The following is a 22,070-nucleotide window of genomic DNA, read 5'->3' on the forward strand; positions in this document are numbered from 1 at the left end:
GTGCCTTATGTTTGTGTTCCAGCTGCTGCACATGAAGAGTAACAAGTACCTGACGGTGAACAAGCGTCTGCCAGCTCTGCTCGAGAAGAACGCCATGAGGGTCACTCTGGACGGCACTGGCAACGAGGGCTCCTGGCTCTTCATACAACCATTCTGGAAACTACGGGCCACTGGGGATAATGTACTACTACTGCTTTTACCACTACTTCTACTGTTAATATTACTATTCCTGTTACTACTTCTGCTACTGCCAGTGTATTGTTTGAGTATTATTTGTGTATTGCAGGTTGTAGTCGGAGACAAAGTGATTATGAATCCAGTCAACGCTGGACAGCCTCTGCACGCTTCAAGCTATGAGCTGACAGACCATCCAGGCTGTAAAGAGGTAAAAGTGATCAATGATAAGAATAATTATAATTATGACCTCGTAGAATATCCTGGATCCATAGACTGCCCAAAGAAAAAAGCGATTTATCTCCTCAACAATAACTGAATATATATATATTTTGTAAATTCAAAAATAAACAATTAAACCTGTATTTGTTTACCTCTATTTTAAATGGATGAGTCTCCCCCTATAGGTTAATTCTGTGAACTGCAATACCAGCTGGAAGATCAACCTCTTCATGATGTTTAGTGACCACCGAGAGGAATTCCTTAAAGGGGTGAGTCTGAATATGTACCAATATTACCAAAAGGCTAATTATAACTCCCAAGATTAAGTTTTGAATAAAAAAAAACTGTTTACTCAAAGATACAAAAATAGTAGTTAAGGACTCGATAACTTTATGAAAACTCATTTTTTAATATTTGATGTTCATGCTTTATCCTCAGGGCGATGTGGTGCGTTTATTCCACGCTGAGCAGGAAAAGTTTCTCACCTGTGACGAGTACAAAAGCAAACTTCATGTGTTTCTGAGAACCACACTCAGACAGTCTGCTACTTCTGCCACCAGCTCCAATGCATTGTGGGAGGTTGAGGTACAACAACGCGTCTTTACCAGGGTTAAACCCCTAATGCCAGATCTCTGTTGAAGCGAGTTTCAGCCTGACTGATTAACATGTTGTGTAGGTGGTTCATCATGACCCGTGCAGAGGAGGAGCTGGACACTGGAACAGTCTGTACAGGTTCAAACACTTGGCCACGGGGAACTACCTGGCTGCTGAGGTGAAGATCCGTAAACATTTAACAAAAATAGAGAATAATTCATTTTAACTCTAAGAACAATCTTTCTGCAGCGTTAACTGTAGTATTCATGTTGTAATTGTCATTATTATTAAAAATATGATCAAATGGTAAATACAGCATTATATAAACAGCTACCTGGTTTCACTGCTCTAAAAAGGAATGGGAACTTTTCCTGAGTTGGTTTAAAATACATGTTTTGTGTCACAGGAAAACCCTGGATATAAAGGAGATGTGGAGCTCTCCGCTTCTGTGAGTCTCACTCAAAGTGTTTTATTTCTGATCTCAGACACAACTCCCTTTACACATATTATCACATCTTTAAATTACATATGTAATACTTCTTTACAACTTATTGTAGAATGGATCTTCAATGCTTAATTTAATTTATTTAATGGTTAAAGTGAATGTGTTTGTTTTAAATTTAGTTTTTTTCCACTGTCACACTTCGAGGCAACTGCTGTTGTGTTTTTGGACATTACAAAAATAAATTTAATAATAATTAATTTAGTAAAAAACTGAGCCTGACCCTTATCTTGCCCTTTAACCCCTGACCCTCACCGCAGATGGATGGCAGCCGCAGTAACAAGCGTTCTCATGGGGAGAGGATCAAGTACAAACTAGTGGCAGTTCCTCATGGCAATGACATCGCTTCATTATTTGAACTGGACCCGACCACACTGCAGAAGACAGACTCGTTTGTACCCAGGTACAAACTAATCCATACCACTCTCTTAATGTGTTTGATGAATACATGTATTTATTCATTTGATTAATACATTAATTAGATTAGGTTAATAATATAAGTTATTTTGATCTTGTGTTTGTGTACAATAGAAATTCTTTTGTGCGTCTGAGACACTTGTGCACAAACACCTGGATTCAGAGCACCAACGTCCCTATCGATGTAGACGAGGAGCGGCCCATCAGATTAATGGTAACAAGGAAACAATATATACTTGTCTAAGTTAAACACAGTCATAGTATCTCCGAAATCTGAGTACACTGTCCATTATATGAGATTTACCACACACTACTGTATCATATTTTGTGTTTCTTTATCGTCTCATATTTTGTATACATCTTGTGTGTCTTTCAGTTGGGGACATGTCCAACCAAAGAGGACAAAGAGGCCTTCGCCATTGTGTCCGTCCCTGTCATGGAAATCCGAGACCTGGACTTTGCCAATGACGCCTCGGCCATGTTGAGTGCTGTGGTGGACCAGTTCAACCAGGGTTTCATCAGCCCCAACGACAGGAGGTGAGGAGGGAGGGGCAGAAGACAGGGGCGTGAGGAGGGAGGGGCAGATGACAGGGGCGTGAGGAGGGAGGGGCAGAGGACAGGGGCGTGAGGAGGGAGGGGCAGAGGACAGAGGGGTGAGGACGTGCGGGACATCAATCTTACCTGGTCGTGGGTGGTTTCCTCAGGTTTGCCGTGAAGCTTTTGGAGGATCTGGTCTTTTTTGTGGCTGACGTGCTGAACAGCGGACAGCCAGTTTTGGATGTTATGATGACCAAACCAAACCGAGAGAGACAGAAGCTGATGAGGGAGCAGAACATCCTCAAACAGGTCAGAAATCAGTCAATCGTGATACTTAGCATAGTGGCAGAGTGGTTAGCTCCCTCTTCTCACAATGAGATGGCCCCAGGGTCAGTTCTCCGTGTATCTGGGTGAGTTTGACTTGGTTTCTCCCATCATTCCAGAACGTGTACAGAACACAACTACTGTAGATACTGCTGGAAAATCAGATCTGAACTTGATCCTGTTTTGACCTTGCTCTTACACATATTTTGACTATTTTCCCCAGGTCTTTGGACTCCTAAAGGCCCCGTTTAATAACCGAGGTGAAGGGGAGGGTCCTCTGCTGAGTCTGGAGGAGCTGTGCGACCAGAAGAACGCTCCGTATCAATACATGCTCCGACTGTGCTACAGAGTTCTCAGACACTCCCAAGACGACTACCGCAAGAACCAGGTCTGAACGAGATCTAAAGCGGCACTAAACCGTCAGTAAATCAGTTCTTAACCTTGACCTAAACCTCGCTGCAGGAGCACATCGCGAAACAGTTTGGAGTGATGCAGAGTCAGATTGGATACGACATTTTGGCAGAAGACACCATCACCGCGTTACTACACAACAACAGAAAACTCCTGGAGAAGCACATCACCAAGAAGGAAGTGGAGACGTTTGTCTCACTTGTGCGAAAGAATAGAGAGCCAAGGTGAGAAATACTGGTACTACTGCCACTTTCTTATACTCATTTATCTTCATCATGTGTTAATAATCTTCTTAACAGGTTTCTGGATTACCTGTCAGACCTGTGTGTGTCTAATAATGTGGCTATTCCAGTGACACAGGAGCTTATCTGTAAATGTGTTTTGGACCCTAAGAACCAAGACATCCTCATCAAGACAGAGTGAGCCCATTTCTCGTACCTATTTTAAATGGTGCAACTTTTCTTGACTCAAAATGTTTTAATAGAATGTGACTTCTTACCCTTCTAGTAATTATTAGACAATTGAAGGTAGTTTATATTCAGTTAAAAAAAATTGTGTGTGCATTTTATTCTAGACGGCGTGTCCCTAAAGAGACTCTCCCTCATCCTGGCACTGGGGAATACATAGACGACTTTGGAGAAGAGGATGAGGTACATTTCAATTATATAATGAAATATAAAGTGTTGTTGTTTTGTAGATTTATATTAATGCTGAACTTATTAACTTTATCAATAGCAATTTCAGAGAGCAGACCCAAAAAAAACTGTATTTTTCACTATAATCAAATACAAAACATTTAGCGTTTCCAAATATATAAGAAAAAGGAGCCGGAGTTTTCCCGTGATACATTTTCCACCCAGAGATTGCCGGGGGCAAAGATGGACAATCCCCGAAGTAGAAATGTCACTTGAACGTGTCAAAGAATGTGTCTCTGATGTCACTTCCTGTAGGTGTGGTTGATGTGGATAGACAAAAATAATGAGCGTCAGGAGAAGAGCATCAGGCAGCTGGCTCAGGAGGCGAGACAAGGCAACGCCCACGACGAGAACGTGCTCACCTACTACAGGTAAAGAACCTTAACAAATCATATCATTGCAGCGCTGCAGGTAACCAATCAGGAGGGGGGAGAGGGGAAAGCCCACAAGGAGAACTCACTCACAGGCTTTTTGTGAGAGACACGACCACTACATTTAAAACTGAACATTTAGCCGTTCAGAAGGGAAACTTGAAATTGTATGAGATCCCATGAAATCTATCAATGACTGATGTTGTTACTCTCTTGAAAAGCATATTTATAACATCATTTTTAACTTTGGCAGGTATCAGTTGAAGCTGTTCGCCCGCATGTGCCTGGACCGACAGTACTTAGCTATAGATGAGATCTCAAAGCAGCTGGATGTGGATCTGATCTTTCTGTGCATTATGGACGAAGCGCTGCCGTTCGACCTCCGCGCATCCTTCTGCCGACTCATGCTTCACGCTCATGTGGACCGAGACCCCCAAGAGCTGGTCACTCCGGTCAAGTATGCACGACTGTGGACGGAGATTCCCACTGCTATATCTATCAAAGAGTAAGAGCTCTTTTTTACTACAATTTATATGTACAACAAGTATAAATACACCAACCAAACTTAAAGAAAACACACTTTCATACGCACTTTAATCTTTAGAATCGAGACTAAAACAAGGAAATCATTGCAATATTTACAGATTGGTTGGATTACGCTTAATGAAATCTAATAATTACTAAACGGAAGTCTACTTGTGCTGATTTTGTGTTTTTATTTTTAGTTACGACTCAAATATGGATGACAGTCGAGACAACAAGAAGAACCGCTTCTCCAACACCATGGTTTTCATGGAGGATTATCTCAACCACGTTCTGAACGACGAGTTGCCCTTCCACAATGAGGAGAAGAACAAACTCACATATGAGGTCAGCACTGGCGGTCACTGTACACCACATTGTACCTGTTCGTGCTGATAATATTTGGGCATTATATTCCAGGTGGTGAGTCTGGCCCGTCACCTGATCTACTTTGGCTTCTACAGTTTCTTTGAGCTTTTACGTTTGACACGAACTTTATTAGGGATTATTGATTGTCGACCGAATCCGCACAGTGGACCTATGTTCCACGAGGAGTCTGCAGGTACTAAACACTGAACAATTATAGTAAATCATCTGTTGCTCCGTTTCCCCGCGTCCAACATACAGAAACGACTGCCTTTTTACATCCAATTTGTCATGCGTTGATCTTCTTTGACATCTCCAGGTAAAAATGTAAAGCGATCGATCCACGGCATGGGGCAGATTATGTCCACTATGGTACTGAACAGGAAACCGTCCATATTTGGTGGACCAGGGCAGCGGGGGGCGGGGCTCGCACTTGAAGTAGAGCGAGGCAAAGACAGCATCGAGAACATGGACCAGACCGTGATGGACACCAAGCTCAAAATCCTGGAGATCCTGCAGGTTTAAGATCTAATAAGTTCTGGTTTAGTTCTGTTTGGACCTGGTGTGAACCCGGCGGTGTGTTTTCTGTCTCCAGTTCATCCTGAATGTGCGACTGGATTACCGGCTCTCGTTCCTTTTGTCGGTCTTCAAAAAGGAGTTTGTGGAGGTTTATCCGATGGCCGACGCCGATGCAACAACCAATATGGAGACTGCAGGTAAGACTGTGACCACTGCCAGAACCTGGACATGACCAGGACCAAAGCTTAGTGTACTCAGACTAGGATACAGACGACAGTGACGAGAATGCCCAGAACACAGTGTAATAGGGGTGTGCCAAAATCTTGAAACATTGATATATCGTGATACTTAATTTGGTAATACAGTATCGATATTGTGGGCTGCTGTATTGATATTGAGTCATTTTTGGTATAATGTCCCTAAGTATTTTGTGACTGCACCACAATCGTGTTGCTTTTTTAAAGAAAGGAAACTTGTTTACGCAAAAACGTGTCAGACATTTTGACTGTTTTGATGATTAAAATGGGTGTATTTCACTTTGAGATTGAGCAAGTCGAGGTTTAACAAAGAAAAATATTGTTAAAATTGTGATATATCTTGGAATATCATGAGCAATATTAGATTATGGCATGTATCGCAAAATCATGATATTATCGCATTGCGAGCCGTGTATTGTGTATCGAATCGTGAGGGACCTTGTGATTCCCAGCCCTACAGTGCAGTACTTGGATCAGAACTAAGGACAAGCGTTTAAGACAAAGTCAAATTTAAACTTGTTTCTGTCCCTATGCAGCCTCCATAAACCTGCTGCTGATTGGAGAGCAGGCCGAAGCTATGTTTGGAGTCGGGTGAGTTCAGAAGACACACAAAAGAAAGAGGATTTATGTTGCTATATCAATAGAATTTAGGAATCTTTCTGTCTCCACGTGTTGTAAATGGATTTTATACAATTTCATTCTGAACAGGAAAGGGAACAGTGTGTTGGAGGTGGATGACGAGGGCGGGAGGATGTTACTACGTGTTCTGATCCACCTCACGATGCACAACTATCCCCCGCTAGTGTCCGGGGCACTGCAGCTGCTTTTCCGACACTTCAGCCAGAGACAGGAGCTACTACACACCTTCAAACAGGTAAAAACTAAAATTGAGATCAGGATCGTGTCATCATATTTAGAATACTTTTTAGTTCGCCCCATATATTAAACAATAGAGATTTCTAAGTGTTCTGGCCTGTTTTATTTATTCATTTATTTTACATTGTTTTGGTTATTTGGTTAACCTATGGAGGTTTTGCCCGCTTGCACACAAACTTGATGGATTTGGTCAATAATGTTATTTTTTTTACATTGAGTTAGTATAGAATAGTAATAGTATAGTAAGTATAGAAACAAATTTCCTTCCAGAATAATAATGTCTTAGGTCTTTGGATTCCCATTAGTTGATATTGACAGCTACTGTGGGCTCCTATATGAAAAATGCAAAAGTAAAATTACTTTTTTTTTTATTTAATTTTCAAATTTTCATAAACAAATACTCAAAACAAAACAGAACGACCAGAGAGATTGAAATAAACAAAACTCAAGTCCCCAGGTCCATTTTTCCCATACCTGCTTCTGCGATTTTAGATTTGTTTTTATTGAAGCTAAAGAAATAGTCTATTCTGGATATATATATTGCAAGTGGTTTAGAAAAATGGATGTACTGGCGTGCATCACCCTCCAGATGTCAACCAGTCCGATATTCTCAGTTGACTTACAGAATTCTCTACCCATTGTTCCCCCCGTGCCTCTCGAGTTTGACACGTCAAATGTAGGTTGGATGCAAAAATTCCAATTGCTGCCACAGACCAGGGTTCCCTCGGAGTGGTTCGCAATCAGGTCCATGATATCAACATAAAAGGTGATATCACTCCGCAGTAAAAAGTAAAAAGCTTTCCATTAATAGGTCTGCTCTCTCTGTCCTTACATTCAAAAATCATTTCAAAAGAAATTCGGTTTGAAATCAACATAGCAACTCCCCTCATGTGTTTGCCTCTGCATGATGAACAGCTCGACTTTACATACGGAAGTTTGTTTGTTTTTTGATGTTCTATGTTGACAATGTCCGTGTTACATTTAAAATTCCTTATCACAAATAAACTCTCAAATACAGGTTAAGTACTGTATCAGTGAAACGTTTCCCCCCCTTTTTTGGTTGTTGAAGTTACAGAATAATTTGGTTGCAGTTTGTTCCTTAAAGTTACAGCTCTTGACGTGACACTCTGGTTTGTCCACCATATGTCATAATACTGACTCTTAAACTTATTTGTTTGTTTGTGATTTCTGGCTACAAATTCCCGTTCTGGTTTTAAAGTTTGCATCTCTGCGTTGGATACAGGTGCAGCTGCTGATCACTGCGCAGGACGTGGAGAACTACAAGCTGATCAAAACAGATCTCGACCGTCTCCGGACTCTGGTGGAAAAATCTGAACTGTGGGTCGAAAAAAAGAACTCGGGAGAGAAGAAAGAGAAGGGAGGGGACAAGAAGAAGGACGAGAAGAAGGATGAGAAGAAGGAGAAGACCGAGGTGAGGAGGAGAGGAAGGCTTTATTAATTTACACTAATTACTGTGCTTACCAAACACAATAACAAGCACTAACTACTACTAACTAACGATTCTGATCAAAGCTGGTGTGATATGACTAAATGTACTGGAATTACAACAATGCCTCATAAAATAACTTAACCCAAGCTTTTCGTCTGTATTGTCTTAGCTAATTAACAGCAGAAAATAACGCACTAAACTGTATATCTTACTCACAAACTGTATATCTTACTCACAAACTCTATATCTTACTCACAAACATAAACTTGCGTTTTGGTGGGGGCTTGGCTGGTTTTGCTGTGGTTCACTCAAACTCTGCCTGTGAGTCTCTTCTGTTTGTTCTTTTGATATGGATGAAGGATCTCTGTGGCTCTATTTTGGCTGGGTTTGTTTGGACTCTGTATTGTCCTGCGTCTTCAATGTTTCTCCTGACCTGTAGGGGGCATCAGAAGAGCCTGTGGTGAAGAAGGACAAAGGGGAGAAGACAAACGAAAACTACCAGAAGGTCAAAGAGGTCAGAGAGTTTCTAATGTCACCTTTTCTTTGTGCGGGGGTCTAAGTTTTTTGGGATGTTGCTTTTTTAATTCTGATTTGCTGGTGGCTTCTGGGCAAAACATTTTGAGGAGTTGTACAGTTTGTCAAAATACAACGTTCACATATTTCCATCAATAGATATAGAGTCATACATGTTATTCACCACATGTATGTCAGCCTCCAGGTCCAGAGTCCAGCTCAAAACTACAACAAATGATCTCTTGATGTCAATAATGTGATCCAAAGCTGTAGCACATCCTGGCTTAATAAGGAGGGGCCAGGTCATCATGCTAACAGCCTTTCTAATGACTTATGTAACATGATCTACACATGTATTTAAAGGTGACTTTGCTGATGGAGGTCCGCCATCTTGTCTCCATGGAGATCTCCTTGCTTTGCCTGGAATGTTACATGGCATCAAACTTAACTATCTCCATGGCGACAAGTGTGTTCACATCATCTGGCCAAGTTACAGGTCAGATCTGTGGAGAGGCGACCTCACTCACAATAATGTTTTTCAAGGTGCAGTAAAACACCTGAAAATGAATACATTCAAGAGATTATGTTAATGCTGCACAGTGGAACAATCCAGGCAAAGCAGTACGATTGCAGAGTGGCTTGCACTCCAGGGATGTCACGATTATTAGGTTAATCGATAATCGTGATTATTCAAGTCACAATATAATTGTATAGTTCAATCTCTCGTCCAAAAAAATAGACTTAAATGTAATTACGTTTTTATATCTGGATATTATTGTCATACTTAACTTTATTTTGTCTTTCAGAAAGTTAATTTTCATAAAGCCGGTCACAAACTTGAAAAACATGGAATGAAAGAGAATGAAAGATTCCTCTTTTGTTTGGTCACATTGTCAATAGTCGTGAATAATCGTAAAATCATGATGTTTTTCTCGTAATTTAATTGTAACACTAAAATGTGATATCATGACATCCCTACTCTCGCCTCACAGTAAGAAGGTCACGAGTTCTATTCCCGTGCCAGACCTGGTCTTTCTGTGGTGTTTGCATGTCTGGGTGGGTTTCTTCTGGGTACTCTGGTTTCCCCCTTCACACTCAAAACATGCACCATAGGGAAAATTCCTCCAGTTACAGTAGTCCTGACTAAGACTAGCACAAAGAACTGGAGATGGGTCCTGTGCCCGCTGCTCCTGAGGAGGGGCCCCAGCAGCATTGAAGGATTAGTCAAATGGAAAGGACTAATTTCCCTACGGGGACTATAAAATGTTCCTTAAATATATATGCAGACAAGCAGGTGATTAAGCGCTCACCAGAAAATGTAGATAGTGCAATCCAAAGTCAACAATTCTTGTCCACTAGATTTGATTAAAATATGTGATATGATGTTTTGCCCTGTTGCCTTGTCCTTTAGATTCTGGAGCGCCTGAATAAGAAGAAGCAGCAGAGACTCCTGAAGAACATGGGCGCCCACAAAGTCATGCTGGATCTGCTCCAAGTGTCCTATGACAAGGTAGTGGAAAAACTGCTTACATGTGCTGCCTCGTGTCGCCAATCTCTCATTTACCTGTGCAATACTGTTTCAGAACGATGTGAATATGCAGGAGATCATCCGCTACACTCACCAGTTTCTGCAAAGGTTCTGTCAGGGGAACCAGGAGAACCAGGCACTGCTGCACAAGCACCTCAGCCTGTTCCTGAACCCCGGGGTACGGAACTTTAGTTCAAATTTATGTTTCAAATGTAGGTAATGTTAAATTCAGTCAGTTCAGGGACATGATTAACCCCAGAAAGCGTGGTTAGATCTTTCACACTCCCATCACTGTGTGGCATGTCCCCCCTGTAATCATCAAGAGGGCAATAAGCTAGCTTCTCCTGACCATAATCTAAGTACAATCTCACCAGGATAATCTTTCTCAGAGCCTTTATAGTTTATTTTAGTAATGGGAGGAAAGAAATCCCTAAACATCAAATACACAGAACACATTTTGTCATGGTATACTGTTAATTTGCTTTAGTTCCAGAGGGCAGGTCCAAACTGTTTACTCTTTGTGATGGGATCATTTTGTCACCCTGGTTCACACAGCTCCAGGAAGCGGAGACGGTGCAGCACATCTTCAGTAATAACTACCAGCTCTGCTCTGAGATCTCCGAGACCGTCCTTCAGCACTTCATCCACTGCCTCGCCACTCACGGACGGCACGTGCAGTACCTTACCTTCCTTCACACCATCATCAAGGCCGAGGGGAAATATGTGAAGAAGTGCCAGGACATGATAATGACAGAGGTGCGTGGTTTGTTTTTTTTACATTTTGAGACTAGATTTGAATTCAATTGGCTGCACATTGCAAAATAAACACTCCAAAGTTGACCCCATTTAATGTTCGGATAATGTTCATTTTATGCTCAAATTTAGCCCTGAAAACTTAAATAAACACTTGGGGAATAAATGATCAGTCTGCAGTGTTGGAAGTTCTTAAGTGTTTTACTTAAATACAGATACACACGCAAAAAATGATTGTTGATGAATTATGACATGAAAAATCTACTTAAGAAAAAGGTTTGAATTACCCGTTTAAAAATGTACTTAGAAGTATTTTACACAGATTTCTTGCTTTTTCTATTTCTATGTTTTTGCTCAAAGTTGGAACATTAAACTCAAATTATGGACACGCTATCAATAACGCCTCAGCCATTTCACACAGTACAGAAAAGTACTTTTAACTAGTTGTAGAGTAGAAAGTACACATACCTGCTCTCAAATATAGTCAAGTAAAAGTAAAAGGTATCCCGTAAAATGTACTAAAGTGAAGTACAGCTACCCACACATTTTACACAGTTATAGTTCTTCTGTAACTTTCCACCACTTGGAGTTGTCTTAAAATGAGCCACTTTAGACATATACTTCACCCCTTTGATTAGCTCAGTGCCTCTTTATTTATAAAACCTGTACAGCCACAAGTCCAGTTCTTTCTCCCTTATTATTCCCAGACGAGACAAACAAAACTGACAGAAGTGTTTCCACAGCTGACCAATGCAGGCGAAGACGTGGTGGTCTTCTACAACGACAAGACCTCATTCAGTGGGATGCTGCAGCTCATGATCGAGAGCAGGGAGGGCGTGCAGGAGAACAGCCCGCTCAGGTGAGGAACAAGAGTCACAGATTTGACGCTGGTCACAAGAAACCTAAAAAAAAGGGGTTACTGGGTGGAAGTAACACTATTTGAGTTCTGAATCATGATTGTCCCATTTTCTTTTTTTCAGGTACCACATTTCGCTGGTGGAGTTGTTAGCCGCCTGTGCTGAAGGAAAGAACGTGTACACAGAAATCAAATGCACCTCGCTACTCCCCCTAGAGGATGTAGTGAGGGTGGTCACGCACGAGGACTGCATCACTGAGGTGTGTTTGAGCAGTATCTGCAAATATTTTAGATTAATATTGAGTTTAATTACACATGTTTAGTGGCGTTTGAGAGTCGGTTTGGTTTGGATTTTTACTTACACTTGTAAAGCCCAGTATTTTCTACGATGCGGCTTGGTATTAATTAGTTAAATAATTATAATTTGTGGAATCTGTGTGTTCAGGTCAAGATTGCCTATGTGAACTTTGTGAACCACTGCTATGTGGACACGGAGGTGGAGATGAAGGAGATTTACACGTCCAACCACATTTGGACCCTTTTTGAGGATTTCACAGTGGACATGGCTCGGGTAACCTGCTTTGGATTTCTCTCTCTGGGTTATTCTGATGTCACAATGCCCTATGTGAGCTGTAGAGGTCAGATGCGTAAGGAAGTTTACAATAACCGCTGACATAATATTTACAGGAGACAAGCTGTATTGCAGACGAGTTTGTGACTGAAGACGTTTTACAATTTGCTCATGCGTGTTTTATGTGCCTCCATTCATAGGCATCAAATTATTACCACAAATCAAAATATTCAAAGTGCCTGTGACCAATTGGACTACTAATTTCAGTAAAACACAGATAAGATAATTATATTTAAAGATTTTGCTAAAATGTTACAAACGTTTCCCAGTTTAGCTATGTTTAGGTTTATACTTTTACTTCCTATACATTTTGACATCACATAGGGTCACTCTAATATCACATATATTATTAATAGTCTAATAAAAATAAATGAATACCCCCAAAAAAATATTCTTAATTAAAAAATGTGTTTCTAGTAAATCGTGTGATGTTGTCAATATGTTGTAAAACACAGCTCCATTTCCTGTAATTGTCAACAGATGTTTTACTTTAGAACATGTATAAAACCCTGTCATACACACTTTAAAGCTATTTATTGTTTGTTGTTGTCTATAGTGACTTAAAGTTGCTTACCGTATTTCATTTACTCAGGTTTGTAACAAACGTGAGAAGGGCCTTTCTGACCCAGTTCTGGAGAAATACATCATTAATGTGGTCTTTGATACCATCACAGCCTTCTTCAGCTCTCCCTTCTCTGAGAACAGCACCAGTTTGCAGGTAAACTCTACAGCCTCATACATACAGTACTGCAATCTGATGATGGATTTGATCTTCTCTTTATCTTCTTCAGACCCACCACACCATAGTAACACAGCTTCTGCAGTCATCAGTTCGACTCCTGGACTGCCCCTGGCTCCAAAAGCAGCATCGTGCTCAAGTTGAAACCTGTATCAGGACTTTGGCCATGACAGGTGACTTCAGTCCCGCCCTTATTTCAAGTGTTGACAGAAAGTGTGTCATAACCTGACCTCTTGTTTCTTCTGTCCTCAGCCAAAAGCCGCTCCATCCCAATACCTCTGGACCTTGAGAGTCAGTTCAGTAACATGTTGTCTACTTCATCCTTGAACTCGCTCTCTCGCTCCAATCCCAACTATAAGTCTTCTCGAACAAGCCGCGTTGTCGCCCCTAGCAACCCATGGGACTACAAGAACATCATTGAGAAAATACAGGTCGAAAACATGCACGAGCTGAGATCAAAAAGCTTCTATTTATTTTCCAAATCCGCAGATAGATTTATAAATGAGCAGATAATGTTACAGCGCAATCATGAAGCTCAAAGTGTGATAAGCAAAATGAATTAATGTTGACGTATTTTGTCATTTATTTCAGGACATGATCAACACTCTGGAGCTGCGCCTGAAGCCTTTAGTGAATGCGGAGCTCTCTGTTCTGGTGGACGTTCTGCTTCAGCCTGAACTTCTGTTTCAGGAGGGAACAGATGCAAGACAGCGCTGCGAGTCAGGAGGATTTATATCCAAGTGAGAGACTAAAACATAACCTAACAATAACAAGAAGAGAACACTGGAGCATTTTGTTGTTCATGTATGTGTGTATTGTAGATTGATCAAGCACACTAAAACCCTGATGTCGTCTGAGGAGAAACTGTGTATCAAAGTGCTGAAGACGCTGCAGGAGATGCTTATCCGCACCTTAGACTTCGATGAAAAGGTCTCATTCTCTTTTTTTCTCTGTCATTTTGACATTTGAGGGCATCACCTCATGACCACATGCCATTCTACAGCCAACAGTCAATCAACATTTCCTTATTTAACTTATTTATATTCACAGATAAATATGGAAGGAATTATAATATGCATTTGTTAGAGTGAAAACGTCATAGACCCATTTGAGATATTTCTCTTGTATGTACACATTCATATGTGTGTAGTTTGTGAGTCTGATTGTACAATGTGTTTTCAATGTGTTTCCAGGGGCTCTCTTTGAGGAAAGTGCTGCTACAAAATTATCTGTTTCCCAGCAAAAAGAACAGCCCCAAAACAGACCTGGCTGAGCTCATGTCTGCAGGTAAAAACAAAACCACTTTAATCTTTATTTTTGATCCATCATTTGCTTCCACCAAGTGGTTGCTCGGTACAACCTTCAGGGATAAAGTGTTAAAAATAAGGGAGTGTCTACAGAGCCGCGGCGCGCGGCCAAAACTGCCATGTTATTTTGTGTCGCGGCTCCTGAAACTGCTGCGCTATTTGACCGCGCCGTTTTAGACCGCGCCGGGTTAAGGTTAGTGTTAAGGTTAAGGTTAGGGTTAAGGTTAGCCATGAGGCTATATGGCAGTGCCGCGGTTCCTGAAACTGCTGGGCCATTTGACCGCGCCGCGGCTCTGCAGTCACGGCCTAAAAATAAAACAGTTACATTGATAGTTGTACAATTAAATGATGCAATAATTTAGCCGTGCAGTGGATAAAGATTATATTCTGTTGGATTCAGGCCCAGAGCAGGAGAAGGACTGGGCGACAGTGGCAGCGAATCAGTGCCGCCTCGATCGAGAAGGAGGGACAAAACTGTTCACTGATTTAGTGATGAGCACCAAGAATGACAAGATCTTCCTGGAGAGCATCCAGCTTGCTATATGTATGCTGGAAGGAGGGAATACTGAAATACAGGTAAAAATATATGTTTTGTTGCGATACAGCACTATATCTATAAAATATATATCGTAATAGTAAAACAAGATGCATATTTGCACATTCTCATAATGAAGTAATTCTTACTTTTTCCCGATATAACTGTATAAGTTGTCTCTCATATTTCTACTCAGAACTCCTTCTACAAGCTGATGATGGGTGATAATAAATCTGAGAAGTTCTTCAAGGTCTTAGATGACCGTATGAAGGAGGCACAGACTGACATTAAAGCCACTGTGTCTGTGAACGTGGGAGAGATGAGCCACAAGGCCAACGAAAAGGAGCCTGAGCCAGGTCTGTACTCACTAAACACACTGGACGCATCACCTCAGATCTGTTTATTGTGTTGTTTCAATACTTTGAAGGCTCCCCCACGGGGCTGGCTCTTCCTGGGTCCCTCCTGGTCCAGAACCAGGTCTCACCTCACACTGAACCTCAGCAGACAGAGGTAGAGACTGAGATGGGTCCAGCCGTTACCATCATGAAGCCCATTTTACGCTTTCTCCAACTGTTGTGTGAGAACCACAACAACGACCTGCAGGTGAGACTCAAATCATAGTAGTCTAATAATAATTCCAATAAATCAGGACTAAACAATCTAAACTAGGACTAAATCGAGTCGTACCTTGTCTCCAGAACTTCTTACGGAACCAAAACAATAAGACCAACTATAACCTGGTTTGTGAGACGCTGCAGTTCCTGGACATCATGTGTGGCAGCACCACCGGGGGACTGGGTCTACTCGGACTCTACATCAACGAGTCCAACGTGCCCCTAATCACCCAGACCCTGGAGACCCTGACTGAGTACTGCCAAGGACCCTGCCAGGAGAACCAGGTGAGATCCAGGTCCACACCAAGGAATCTCTTCATTCCTATTCATTGTGTCCTTGCTTTATTTGTATTCATCTTGTGAAGCACGTTTGTAATTGTTTAGAGATAGTTTTGAAATGTGTTGAACAGTCATGCATTTATGTATCAGAATATACTATTTTTCTGTATTTCAGACTTGTATTGTGACCCATGAGTCAAATGGCATTGACATAATCACTGCTCTGATCCTGAACGACATCAGCCCGCTCTGCCGTGACCGCATGGACATGGTGCTGGAGCTCAAGGTCTGCAAACGTTTCATACCTGGTCCTAACAAACATGATTCTGATCTTTAAAAAACTGTTCAACTCCTTTTATTCAGGACAATGCGTCAAAGCTGCTCCTGGCTCTAATGGAGAGTCGACACGATAATGAGAACGCAGAAAGAGTCCTGTTCAACCTCAGACCAAGAGAGCTGGTACCAGACCTAAAACTCTGTCATTGCATCCACAGACTTCCACTTTCCTTATGCCTCCAGTTTACAGGCACATGTTACTATTTTCGTCTGCTCAAACCTTTTGAATCTGGTCACATGTGGCTACTTCTCCAAAAGATCCAGTAGGAGCTTGTTATTCCTCATCATGATCATACAGAACAGAAACATCTTCTTGTCTCCTCAGGTGGATGTGATAAAGAAGCTGAACCAACAGGATCCAGACTGTGAGGGTGACGTTTCTCCTCAGGACGTGGGCCATAACATCTACATCCTGGCCCAGCAGCTGGGTCCACATAACAAGATGCTTCTGGGCCTTCTCAAATCTCAGAAGAGACAGCAGGAAGGAGACGACACCCTCAGCTCTATGGTACTCAGTGGGGTTGGGTTTAGATCTGGTTTTGTCATACTTTATATCTCAGTTAGTACAAATGTAGCCCTGTTTTTTGTTCTTTTAGTTTTGACCTGGTTCCCTCTTTTCCTTCACAGTTGAACTTGAACAATCGGCCGCTCTCTCAGATGCTGAAGTCTGGAGGTCCCCCTGTTGTGGTGGAGCAGGACTCTCTGGACTACTACGACCAGATCACGGCTCAGATTGAGGTTTGTTTCTACAAAGACCACGTTTCGCTGCATCTGTCAAATCTGAATGTGTCTCACCAGATTGTGCGTGAGGATCGCAGCATGGAGAAGATTGTGTTCCCTCTTCACCCCATCTGTGAGTTTCTGACTGAGGAGTCCAAGGTCAGAGTGTTCAACACCACGGAACAGGACGAGCAGGGGTCAAAGGTCACACACTTCTTTGAGCAGACCTCTTTCCTGCACGGAGAAATGGAGTGGCAAAAGAAACTCAGGAGTAAGTATTTGACATATTACTTCTAAGCCTAGTCCTACTCCCACTGTTATAAGAAACATGACTTTACATGAAACACAATAGTGAATGGTGAATGTATATTTCAGGTATGCCGGTGCTTTACTGGTTCTCTCGGAGGATGTCTCTGTGGGGAAGTATCTCCTTCAATCTTGCTGTTTTTGTAAATCTCATCATTGCCTTCTTCTACCCATACAACACTGGACAAGGTACTACTTCTAGTACTTCTACTACTGTTCATAAAATAATGAGAACATATACCAAAATAAATAAATAAATCATACCGGTTTCTAGGGTTCTGCAGTGAATATTGTTTTTTAATCCTCTGTCCCCCTGATCTGCAGGTTCCATTGACGACTCGGTCCTCTTGATGGCCTTTTGGATCCTGACTGGGATCTCGGTCTTGGCGCTCCTGGCTCAGAAGTACGGACTCCGACTCTTGACTCTGGCACTGATCCTGAGGTCGGTCTACCACCTGGGTATTGCCAATACACTGCTGCTGCTCGGCTCGCTCAATGTAAGACCTTATTTTGACTTAATTATTCATTAAAAACATTGTTTTGTTTTATATTCTGACTCTAAGGGGACATTTATGTGACATTAATATATTTATCTTTTAAGAACGCTTTTTTGTTTTGTTTTATGAATGCAATATACTGCACCCTATATATTTGTCTATGTTTTATAACTCATTTGGACAAATCGCAAATCGAGTACTAACTCTGAACTAAACTTAGTCTTTCTGCCCCACAGCTGCTGAATAAGGTGGTCTATGTGGTGAGTTTCGTGGGGAACAATGGGACCTTCATTATGGGCTACAAGGCCATGATTCTGGACATGGAGTTCCTGTACCACTTGGCCTATGTCCTCACCTCCACGCTTGGTCTGTTTGTGCATGAGCTCTTCTACAGCATCCTTGTAAGTCTGGCTCTACATCTAGACGTTATCACGATGAAGTTCTTAGTCCTTGTTTGTGTCTGGTTTGACTTACTTTTTCTCTGTTTGTTCAGCTTTTTGACCTGATCTACCAGGAGGAGACTCTGCTGAACGTGATCAAAAGCGTGACTCGAAACGGCAGGTCTATTCTCCTCACGGCGCTGCTGGCTCTGATCCTGGTTTACTTGTTCTCCATCGTGGGGTTCCTGTGTCTGAAGGATGACTTCATCATGGAGGTTGACCTGCTGCCACAGATCGCTCAAGGTCTGAGTCAGTGTCTACTATAGTCTCCCAAATCAACTTTATGTTTCATTAATACCCCCAAAAACAAGCCTCTTTTAGTGTTGTGTTTAATGTAGGAACAAACTCCTTTTCTCTCTCGCTTAGCCGGGTCTCTTTGGTCTGGTCTCAGCCTAAACCCAATAATGGAAATGGACAGAGTAAAGCTGTCAAAAAATGAAACAAACCCTAATGTTTAATCCAATTGCAGCTACAGCGGAGCAAAGCGAGGCATCCCAGGACTTTATACGCTCCTGTTCAGGGGATGGAGTGAGCTGCACCACTGAGACCTTGCCCATGACAACAGCTAACGAGGATGAGGAGGGTGAGACCTGCTGCCGATGTCACTGTTCTGTTTTTTTTTTCATTTCGAGGATGGATGGCAGTATTTCTTATTTGTTTTATTTGCATATAATACACACACAAGAAAACAGAGAACATGAAACAGAGAGCACAAGACATATATATATAACTTATTTCCTGTTGCTGAAAGTATGTTCCAAATATACCCATTTGTTGTGCCCATGGCAAAAAGGCCCAAATACATAGTTCTGAAATGTAGTGAGATTCAAATGCTGAAAACAATCTGCAGTGCTTTAATAATCTTAGTCCAGTACTTCTGAACTGTAGGACAGTCTCAAAACACAGGATAATGGTGGCAACTCCAGTTTCTCCAGCAAATAGTATTTCCTTGTGAATAGTGGGCACTTGATATCCAACAGAATTCTTTCCAGTCGTGTGCTTTTGTCGTCCCCCTTTGAGTAGTATATATGAGTTCCCATTCTTCGTCTGTCAAAACAAAATTACCTTCTCTTTCCTACTTACTTTTTATATATTTTGTAGAATGACTTATAATTATATAGTATAGATATGATTCCCTTAAAACGTTTTAATTTCTATGCCTTAAAAACTTTTTCAATCAAACAGTTATTCTTTATTATATAATTCAAACAGCTACAGAGTAAGGAAGCTCTTCTTGTTGGTTGGAATAAGACAAGATGATGCGGTGAAGAGGTTTTGATTTTAGCAAAGGATTCACTGCGTTTTGGTTTTTCAGAAGCAGCGAGCACAGAGCGCGCCTGTGACACTCTGCTCATGTGCATCGTCACTGTTCTGAACCACGGCCTGAGGAACGGAGGGGGAGTGGGAGACGTGCTACGCAAACCCTCCAAGAACGTACGTACACACGATTATTATATCCCGGAGAGGTCGCCCGTCCCGCAGTGGTCACTATACTGTTGCATTTATTTATTCATACGTGTTTCTGTTACTCCAGGAGCCCCTGTTTCCCGCTCGAGTGGTGTACGACCTGCTCTTCTACTTCATTGTGATCATCATCGTCCTGAACCTGATCTTTGGAGTGATCATCGACACGTTTGCAGATCTGAGGAGTGAGAAGCAGAAGAAAGAAGAGATCCTCAAGACCACGTGCTTTATATGTGGTTAGTTACATCACATCTGCTGCTTATATTTTCAGATGACTACAACTGAAGCCTTTTCTACAATCACATCTGCTAGTTCTTATTCCTCTAAAGGAGATTAATTAAAATTAAAGATAAGAGGACCTTTATTTTTCCCCAGTGTTGCAATGCCCATACAAACAGCAGAAGAATAAAAATGTCTTGTGAAAAATCAAGATAATTGACTAGAAATAGACTTAAATTTACGGTAGTCTAATCTCCCAGTAAGGAACTCCTTACCAGAGACTGACAGAGACCCCAGAAAGGAAATAATGACCTACCTAAAACTACATATGATTATCGCTTGTTGAAAATCCTTCCCATTTTGTTATGTTTTCCTGTCCCGCTGTGTCAGGTTTGGAGCGAGACAAGTTTGACAATAAAACAGTTTCCTTCGAGGAGCATATCAAAATGGAACACAACATCTGGAACTACCTGTACTTCATCGTCCTGGTGCGAGAAAAGAACAAGACGGACTACACTGGGCCGGAGAGCTATGTGGCACACATGATCAAGGTTTGGATCTGAATCACCATTGGAAGGCTGATTGGACCAGAGTTAAAGAACTGCTTGGCTTAAAAATAACTGGTTCAAACCAGCAGGGGGCGGTAATAGCTTAGTCAAACAAAGGTTGATCATACCGCTTTGAGAGGAGGGTCTGTATGTTTGTGTCTAAAATATTGAAGACATAATAATAATAAGGTCATATTGAAATATTGTTGAAGGTGCAAAATAAATCGAATTAATTGACAGTTTTAACTGTTTCCTTCATGGCAAACTGAATTGTATCTCTTTTCTGGAGCTGTAGTCGTTTAATTTGTCTATTCTCAATTCATTTTTTCAGTTCAGTTTTGTGCTTTTGTTAGAACAAAGACCAAATGAATGTGATTGGAGTAGTTTCATTGTCTCTGAGTTTGTTAGTGTTGTGTTTTAGTGAGGTGACTTGAAATGAATCCTCTGTAACTATGTCAGGTCTAGAAAAGAGAGCCGTCCTGAGGTCTGGGCAGGTCACAAAGCTTCACTGATAAAACGAATCCGACCATTCTCACTCTGTTGCGTCTCCAGAACAATAACCTGGACTGGTTCCCAAGGATGCAGGCCATGTCTCTGGTGGTAACAGACGCAGACGGAGAGCAAAACGAGATGAGGATGCTCCAGGACAAGCTGGCTTCAACCATGAAAGTGGTTACTACACTGACGGGGCAACTCAATGAACTGAAGGAACAGGTAAAGCCGACAACACATTCAGATATCATCATGTTTACACGCATCATGATTACTCTGGTTTATGTGTGTTGTGTTTATGTAGATGACGGAGCAGAGGAAGAGGAGGCAGAGGATGGGCTTTGTGGACGTACAAAATGGAGCCACAACTGGGCCCCCAAGTGCCGCTGGAGGGAATCACCAGATCTATAAGTCCTGAGCCAGTCCTGATCCCAAGGTCACAGTCAGGAACCACACTCCAAGTCAGAATCTATGTGCAAAGGCTTATGAGATCCAACCAAGTTTTGAGGGGAAAAAACACATCAATACTAGTAATTACAACTAATGTGGTTTAGTGCAGGTTTGGACAAAATGTAGTCCTGGTTTAGTCCTGGTTTAGTCCTGGTTAAATCCTGTTCAAACGTTCAGTTTAGTCCTAGTTTCTCATTTTCACTGCTGTACAGTTGTTTGGGTTTCTAAAGTTATTCATGTTTGAAGCACTTTTAATGGTTTATTTATACTTAAAATGATACATTTTAACTGAAAACCTCTGAAAACCACTGAAAAACTGACACGGGTTTGTTTCATATAGAATATTGATGAGTTATTACTTATTTATGCTTTTATAGGTTCTTTTTCATGCTTACTCTAGTTCTAGTTTGGGTGTTGTCAGTTCTGTTTTTGTCCTGAAAATACCATTTATCCGTGCTATAATTTTAATGTGGGTTTGCTGTTGGTGTAAAAATGTAACTTGTAAATAAATAAATAAATTATTAGACTATTTGGCATTAATGTTATATCTTCATCAGATTTTCAAGTGTAAAAAACAACAAAAGCATAATCTTGTTTAGTAAATGG

The 22,070-nt window shown here is 41.4% G+C and overlaps 1 protein-coding gene across 1 annotated transcript in view; it reads left to right on the forward strand.

The window, feature by feature from the left end:
* itpr3 (inositol 1,4,5-trisphosphate receptor, type 3) overlaps positions 1–21,995 on the forward strand; it is a 38,942-nt gene extending 16,947 nt beyond the window's left edge. Inside the window, exons 5-59 of the mRNA XM_072449444.1 lie at positions 23–181; positions 287–385; positions 582–665; positions 835–981; positions 1,073–1,168; positions 1,397–1,438; positions 1,753–1,895; positions 2,024–2,123; positions 2,286–2,446; positions 2,614–2,755; positions 2,994–3,158; positions 3,233–3,405; positions 3,481–3,600; positions 3,756–3,831; positions 4,132–4,247; positions 4,501–4,752; positions 4,973–5,117; positions 5,190–5,331; positions 5,455–5,654; positions 5,731–5,851; positions 6,448–6,502; positions 6,620–6,785; positions 8,031–8,219; positions 8,677–8,751; positions 10,162–10,260; positions 10,334–10,456; positions 10,834–11,034; positions 11,775–11,890; positions 12,012–12,147; positions 12,333–12,458; positions 13,111–13,236; positions 13,310–13,430; positions 13,510–13,688; positions 13,849–13,997; positions 14,079–14,187; positions 14,451–14,544; positions 14,965–15,140; positions 15,296–15,455; positions 15,527–15,702; positions 15,798–15,998; positions 16,168–16,278; positions 16,356–16,451; positions 16,654–16,836; positions 16,956–17,066; positions 17,127–17,319; positions 17,424–17,543; positions 17,679–17,851; positions 18,088–18,252; positions 18,345–18,534; positions 18,761–18,874; positions 19,607–19,725; positions 19,826–19,991; positions 20,365–20,525; positions 21,075–21,236; positions 21,319–21,995. Of these exons, the coding sequence (XP_072305545.1) occupies positions 23–181; positions 287–385; positions 582–665; positions 835–981; positions 1,073–1,168; positions 1,397–1,438; positions 1,753–1,895; positions 2,024–2,123; positions 2,286–2,446; positions 2,614–2,755; positions 2,994–3,158; positions 3,233–3,405; positions 3,481–3,600; positions 3,756–3,831; positions 4,132–4,247; positions 4,501–4,752; positions 4,973–5,117; positions 5,190–5,331; positions 5,455–5,654; positions 5,731–5,851; positions 6,448–6,502; positions 6,620–6,785; positions 8,031–8,219; positions 8,677–8,751; positions 10,162–10,260; positions 10,334–10,456; positions 10,834–11,034; positions 11,775–11,890; positions 12,012–12,147; positions 12,333–12,458; positions 13,111–13,236; positions 13,310–13,430; positions 13,510–13,688; positions 13,849–13,997; positions 14,079–14,187; positions 14,451–14,544; positions 14,965–15,140; positions 15,296–15,455; positions 15,527–15,702; positions 15,798–15,998; positions 16,168–16,278; positions 16,356–16,451; positions 16,654–16,836; positions 16,956–17,066; positions 17,127–17,319; positions 17,424–17,543; positions 17,679–17,851; positions 18,088–18,252; positions 18,345–18,534; positions 18,761–18,874; positions 19,607–19,725; positions 19,826–19,991; positions 20,365–20,525; positions 21,075–21,236; positions 21,319–21,432 (7,638 nt within the window). The 3' untranslated portion in view covers positions 21,433–21,995. The remainder of the gene's footprint in view (positions 1–22; positions 182–286; positions 386–581; positions 666–834; positions 982–1,072; positions 1,169–1,396; positions 1,439–1,752; positions 1,896–2,023; positions 2,124–2,285; positions 2,447–2,613; positions 2,756–2,993; positions 3,159–3,232; positions 3,406–3,480; positions 3,601–3,755; positions 3,832–4,131; positions 4,248–4,500; positions 4,753–4,972; positions 5,118–5,189; positions 5,332–5,454; positions 5,655–5,730; positions 5,852–6,447; positions 6,503–6,619; positions 6,786–8,030; positions 8,220–8,676; positions 8,752–10,161; positions 10,261–10,333; positions 10,457–10,833; positions 11,035–11,774; positions 11,891–12,011; positions 12,148–12,332; positions 12,459–13,110; positions 13,237–13,309; positions 13,431–13,509; positions 13,689–13,848; positions 13,998–14,078; positions 14,188–14,450; positions 14,545–14,964; positions 15,141–15,295; positions 15,456–15,526; positions 15,703–15,797; positions 15,999–16,167; positions 16,279–16,355; positions 16,452–16,653; positions 16,837–16,955; positions 17,067–17,126; positions 17,320–17,423; positions 17,544–17,678; positions 17,852–18,087; positions 18,253–18,344; positions 18,535–18,760; positions 18,875–19,606; positions 19,726–19,825; positions 19,992–20,364; positions 20,526–21,074; positions 21,237–21,318) is intronic.
* Positions 21,996–22,070: the final 75 nt, after the last annotated feature.

Source organism: Eucyclogobius newberryi, unplaced genomic scaffold, assembly GCF_026437365.1.
Source record: "Eucyclogobius newberryi isolate DKJ021-1_F unplaced genomic scaffold, fEucNew1.0.hap1 SCAF_17, whole genome shotgun sequence".
Lineage (NCBI taxonomy): Eukaryota > Metazoa > Chordata > Actinopteri > Gobiiformes > Gobiidae > Eucyclogobius > Eucyclogobius newberryi.